Consider the following 5,923-nt stretch of genomic DNA (forward strand, 5'->3'; position numbering starts at 1 on the left):
TGCTGGCTCGCCGTGGCGGGGTGGTTGGTGGAGTCCCTGGGGTGCTGGCTCACAGTGGCGGGGTGGTTGGTGGAGTCCCTGAGGTGCTGGCTCGCCATGGTGGGGTGGTTGGTGGAGTCCCTGGGGTGCTGGTTCACAGTGATGGGGTGGTTGGTGAAGTTCCTGAGGTGCTGGTTCACAGTGACGGGGTGGTTGGTGGAGTCCCTGGGGTGCTGGTTCACAGTGACGGGGTGGGTGGTGAAGTTCCTGGGGTGCTGGTTCACAGTGATGGGGTGGTAAAGTTCCTGGGGTGCTGGTTCACAGTGATGGGTTGGTTGGTGAAGTTCCTGAGGTGCTGGTTCACAGTGATGGGGTGGTTGGTGGAGTCCCTGGGGTGCTGGTTCACAGTGATGGGGTGGGTGGTGAAGTTCCTGGGGTGCTGGTTCACAGTGATGAGGTGGTTGGTGAAGTTCCTGGGGTGCTGGTTCACAGTGATGGGGTGGTTGCTGGAGTTCCTGGGGTGCTGGCTTGTGGTGACGGGGTGGGTGGTTGAGTCCCTGGGGTGCTGGCTCGCAGTGGCGGGGGTGGTGAAGTTCCTGAGGTGCTGGCTCGCCGTGGCGGGCTGGTTGGTGGAGTCCCTGGGGTGCTGGCTCGCGGTGGCGGGGTGGTTGGTGGAGTTCCTGGGGTGCTGGCTCGCGGTGGCGGGGTGGTTGGTGGAGTCCCTGGGGTGCTGGTTCACAGTGATGGGGTGGTTGGTGAAGTTCCTGGGGTGCTGGTTCACAGTGATGGGGTGGTTGGTGAAGTTCCAGAGGTGCTGGTTCACAGTGATGGGGTGGTTGGTGGAGTTCCTGAGGTGCTGGCTTGCGGTGGCGGGGTGGTTGGTGGAGTTCCTGGGGTGCTGGCTCGCAGTGGCGGGGTGGTTGGTGGAGTTCCTGAGGTGCTGGCTCGCGGTGGCGGGGTGGTTGGTGAAGTCCCTGAGGTGCTGGTTCACAGTGATGGGGTGGTTGGTGGAGTTCCTGAGGTGCTGGCTCGCGGTGGCGGGGTGGTTGGTGGAGTTCCTGGGGTGCTGGCTTGCGCTGGCGGGGTGGGTGGTTGAGTCCCTGGGGTGCTAGCTCGCGGTGGCGGGGTGGTTGGTGAAGTTCCTGAGGTGCTGGCTCACAGTGATGGGGTGGTGAAGTTCCTGGGGTGCTGGCTCACAGTGGTGGGGTGGTTGGCGAAGTTCCTGGGGTGCTGGTTCACAGTGATGGGGTGGTGAAGTTCCTGAGGTGCTGGTTCTCAGTGATGGGTTGGTGAAGTTCCTGGGGTGCTGGCTCGCGGTGGCGGGGTGGTTGGTGGAGTCACTGGGGTGCTGGCTCGCGGTGGCGGGGTGGTTGGTGAAGTCCCTGAGGTGCTGGCTCGCGGTGGCGGGGTGGTTGGTGGAGTTCCTGGGGTGCTGGCTTGCGGTGGCGGGGTGGGTGGTTGAGTCCCTGGGGTGCTGGCTCGCAGTGGTGGGGTGGTGAAGTTCCTGAGGTGCTGGTTCTCAGTGATGGGGTGGTTGGTGGAGTCCCTGGGGTGCTGGTTCACAGTGATGGGGTGGTTGGTGGAGTTCCTGAGGTGCTGGCTCGCGGTGGCGGGGTGGGTGGTGGAGTCCCTGGGGTGCTGGCTCGCCGTGGCGGGGTGGTTGGTGGAGTTCCTGGGGTGCTGGTTCACAGTGATGGGGTGGTGAAGTTCCTGGGGTGCTGGTTCACAGTGATGGGGTGGGTGGTGGAGTTCCTGAGGTGCTGGTTCACAGTGATGGGGTGGTTGGTGGAGTCCCTGGGGTGCTGGCTCGCGGTGGCGGGGTGGGTGGTTGAGTCCCTGGGGTGCTGGCTCGCCGTGGCGGGGTGGTTGGTGGAGTTCCTAGGGTGCTGGCTCGCGGTGGCGGGGTGGTTGGTGGAGTCCCTGGGGTGCTGGTTCACAGTGATGGGGTGGTTGGTGGAGTCCCTGGGGTGCTGGCTCACAGTGATGGGGTGGTTGGTGAAATTCCTGGGGTGCTGGTTCACAGTGACGGGGTGGGTGGTGAAGTTCCTGAGGTGCTGGTTCACAGTGATGGGGTGGTGAAATTCCTGGGGTGCTGGTTCACAGTGATGGGGTGGTTGGTGAAGTTCCTGGGGTGCTGGTTCACAGTGATGGGGTGGTGAAGTCCCTGGGGTGCTGGCTCACAGTGGCGGGGTGGTTGGTGGAGTTCCTGAGGTGCTGGTTCACAGTGATGGGGTGGTGAAGTTCCTGAGGTGCTGTTTCACAGTGATGGGGTGGTTGGTGAAGTTCCTGGGGTGCTGGTTCACAGTGATGGGGTGGTTGGTGAAGTTCCTGGGGTGCTGGTTCACAGTGATGGGGTGGTTGGTGGAGTTCCTGGGGTGCTGTTTCACAGTGATGGGGTGGTTGGTGGAGTCCCTGAGGTGCTGGTTCTCAGTGATGGGGTGGTTGGTGAAGTTCCTGGGGTGCTGGTTCACAGTGATGGGGTGGTAAAGTTCCTGGGGTGCTGGTTCACAGTGATGGGTTGGTTGGTGAAGTTCCTGAGGTGCTGGTTCACAGTGATGGGGTGGTTGTTGGAGTCCCTGAGGTGCTGGTTCATAGTGATAGGGTGGTGAAGTTCCTGAGGTGCTGTTTCACAGTGATGGGGTGGTTGGTGAAGTTCCTGAGGTGCTGGTTCACAGTGATAGGGTGGTTGGTGAAGTTCCTGGGGTGCTGGTTCACAGTGATGGGGTGGTTGGTGAAGTTCCTGAGGTGCTAGTTCACAGTGATGGGGTGGTGAAGTTCCTGAGGTGCTGGCTCGCGGTGGCAGGGTGGTTGGTGGAGTTCCTGAGGTGCTGGCTCGCCGTGGCGGGGTGGTTGGTGGAGTCCCTGGGGTGCTGGCTCGCGGTGGCGGGGTGGGTGGTTGAGTCCCTGGGGTGCTGGCTCACAGTGGCGGGGTGGTTGGTGGAGTTCCTGGGGTGCTGGTTCACAGTGATGGGGTGGTGAAGTTCCTGGGGTGCTGGTTCACAGTGATGGGTTGGTTGGTGAAGTTCCTGAGGTGCTGGTTCACAGTGATGGGGTGGTTGGTGAAATTCCTGGGGTGCTGGTTCACAGTGACGGGGTGGGTGGTGAAGTTCCTGAGGTGCTGGTTCACAGTGATGGGGTGGTGAAATTCCTGGGGTGCTGGTTCACAGTGATGGAGTGGTTGGTGAAGTTCCTGGGGTGCTGGTTCACAGTGATGGGTTGGTTGGTGAAGTTCCTGAGGTGCTGGTTCACAGTGATGGGGTGGTTGGTGGAGTTTCTGGGGTGCTGGTTCACAGTGATGGGGTGGTTGGTGGAGTCCCTGAGGTGCTGGTTCACAGTGATGGGGTGGTGAAGTTCCTGAGGTGCTGGCTCGCGGTGGCAGGGTGGTTGGTGGAGTTCCTGAGGTGCTGGCTCGCGGTGGCGGGGTGGGTGGTTGAGTCCCTGGGGTGCTGGCTCGCAGTGGCGGGGTGGTTGGTGGAGTTCCTGGGGTGCTGGTTCACAGTGATGGGGTGGTGAAGTTCCTGGGGTGCTGGTTCACAGTGATGGGGTGGGTGGTGGAGTTCCTGAGGTGCTGGTTCACAGTGATGGGGTGATTGGTTGAGTCCCTGGGGTGCTGGCTTGCGGTGGCGGGGTGGGTGGTTGAGTCCCTGGGGTGCTGGCTCCCCGTGGTGGGGTGGTTGGTGGAGTCCCTGGGGTGCTGGCTCGCGGTGGCGGGGTGGTTGGTGGAGTCCCTGGGGTGCTGGCTCGCGGTGGCGGGGTGGGTGGTTGAGTCCCTGGGGTGCTGGTTCACAGTGATGGGGTGGTTGGTGGAGTCCCTGGGGTGCTGGCTTGCCGTGGCGGGGTGGGTGGTGGAGTCCCTGGGGTGCTGGCTCGCGGTGGCAGGGTGGTTGGTGGAGTTCCTGAGGTGCTGGCTCGCCGTGGCGGGGTGGTTGGTGGAGTCCCTGGGGTGCTGGCTCGCGGTGGCGGGGTGGGTGGTTGAGTCCCTGGGGTGCTGGCTCACAGTGGCGGGGTGGTTGGTGGAGTTCCTGGGGTGCTGGTTCACAGTGATGGGGTGGTGAAGTTCCTGGGGTGCTGGTTCACAGTGATGGGTTGGTTGGTGAAGTTCCTGAGGTGCTAGTTCACAGTGATGGGGTGGTGAAGTTCCTGAGGTGCTGGCTCGCGGTGGCAGGGTGGTTGGTGGAGTTCCTGGGGTGCTGGCTCGCCGTGGCGGGGTGGTTGGTGGAGTCCCTGGGGTGCTGGCTCGCGGTGGCGGGGTGGTTGGTGGAGTCCCTGGGGTGCTGGCTCGCCGTGGCGGGCTGGTGAAGTGTAACAATGCGCGTGGGCTTCCGCTCGTGTCCTGCGGGGAGGGTAGTGCGCTCCGCTCACCCTCTTTCACTCTTCTCACTGGGCCTCCTGGCGCGGGGCATTTGGGTGTAGGCGTGGAGGACCCGCGCTGCTGCCCCGGTCCTCTTCCAGGATACGCAAGCCACTCGCCCCCCAGGGCTGACCTTCCAGGATCCGCCGGGAACAGAGCCGTGCCTGCCGGCCTGCGGCCCGAGGGAGGGAAGGCCCGTGCCCTGGGCTCGCACTGCATCGTCGTTACTCGATTATCCACGGGGGGGGGGGGGGGAGGGCGGGGGGGGGGTGGAGTCTCCCAGGCCTCCACCCTCTGGGGCCCCGGGTGGGGCTGGGGGGCCGGGCAGGGCAGGAAGCAGCACAGCTCTGAAGGGGGGCTGGACGGACTCACTGAGGCAAGGGCGTCCCCCGGGCGGGCGCTGACCGGCGGGGTGGGAAGAGCGGGGCGGAGCCCCAGGCAGGGGCCCCGGCGTTCCGCTGGGCTCTGCCGGCAGTGAGAGACAAGCTGGTGGGTCATCTTGGGCTGATGATGATGCGGTCATCTGCCAAGAAGCAACGGAATGATTAGGCTAACGATTAGAGCCAATTAGAGGCCAAGGGCTGTCAGACACGGGATCAGGTGCACCTTCTGAACCCGTACCAGCAAGCAGAAAAACAAACCATTCACGACAGCCACACCGGCGGCAGAGTATGGGGAATCGATTCTGCAGGGCACCGAGCTGTCCTGGGGAGCCGGCAGGGGTCCCACACAGAACATGAAGAGAACACGAGCAGGAGGGGCTGGATGGCTCCACCCCAATCATGCCTGGTCCCCCCATCGGGGCAGGAGATGCCTGGGTTGCCAGTCAGCAGCCCAGCCACACACAGCAGGAGAGCAACTTCCGTGTCCATCCAGGCTGACCTCACGCAACGGAGACAGAAGGCTCGCCATGAAGAAGCATGCCATCCTAAGAAAAGCAGCACGGTGTCCGTGCAAAACGAAGCCCACCCAGCCAGGGCTGGGACAGACCTGTGACCCTGACCTCCGTCCCCGACGTGGCCTCTCCCCGCCTCTCCCCGACACCCTAGGTCCCGCCAGGCTCCAGCTTCCAGCTTCTCACCATGACGGCCCCCGCAGACGGGGCTTCCTCACCCCTCCACCCCAGGGGCGTAGACAGAGCCAGCCTACTAGTGAGCATGCTCAGATGGAGGCAAGCGCAAGCTACGTAGCTACGTACAGTCAACGCACCAAGACAAGGGAGACGGGGGCGTGAGGGCCGGCTTTGAGCCGGGAGCCCCAGGTCTCAGCCTGGGGGGTGAGGGGGGGATGGTAGGCGTGAACCGTGGGAGATTTGGGTCGTGAGCCACAGGTGCCCGGCCGCCCGGAAGGCGCCCCGCTCGTCCCTTCGTTCTGGGGTGTCATTCCCACAGGGCCACGCGCCTCCAGGTTCAGCTGTCTCCTATGCGCTAACGTGGCGGCTGTGCCCACCGCCCAACGCCTGCTTTGAGGTTGGCTTCTCTTCCTGTGAACCCTCGCATGTCAGAGATTAACAACTTGCAATCTCCTTTGCTGCTCATCTGTCTCCCGCCAGTGGAATTCACAGGCCTCCAGTCACTGAGCCCTGGGGCACGG

At 63.5% G+C, this 5,923-nt stretch overlaps 1 protein-coding gene across 1 annotated transcript; it reads right to left on the minus strand.

Moving 5' to 3' along the window:
• Nucleotides 1–259: 259 nt before the first annotated feature.
• LOC125367388 (hyphal wall protein 2-like) lies at nt 260–4,549 on the minus strand. The gene is made up of 3 exons (XM_048368034.1): nt 4,342–4,549; nt 2,203–2,479; nt 260–1,055 (listed from the first exon to the last, which is right to left on the minus strand). The coding sequence occupies exons 1-3, from the start codon at nt 4,547–4,549 to the stop codon at nt 260–262; spliced, it is 1,281 nt and encodes a 426-aa protein (XP_048223991.1).
• Between the last annotated feature and the right edge of the window lie 1,374 nt (nt 4,550–5,923).

The sequence above is a fragment of the Perognathus longimembris genome, chromosome 19 (assembly GCF_023159225.1).
Source record: "Perognathus longimembris pacificus isolate PPM17 chromosome 19, ASM2315922v1, whole genome shotgun sequence".
NCBI classification, from domain to species: domain Eukaryota; kingdom Metazoa; phylum Chordata; class Mammalia; order Rodentia; family Heteromyidae; genus Perognathus; species Perognathus longimembris.

Excerpts from the sequence above, each read along its gene's own strand:
- LOC125367388 (XM_048368034.1), bottom strand. The coding sequence starts at position 4,549 with ATGCAGTGCGAGCCCAGGGCACGGGCCTTCCCTCCCTCGGGCCGCAGG. Across the intron at positions 2,480-4,341 it reads AGTGAGAAGAGTGAAAGAGG|CACCCCAGGAACTTTACCAC; the intron begins GTGAGCGGAGCG and ends ACTGTGAACCAG. Across the intron at positions 1,056-2,202 it reads AACTTCACCACCCCATCACT|CGCAAGCCAGCACCCCAGGA; the intron begins GTGAACCAGCAC and ends CCACCCCGCCAG.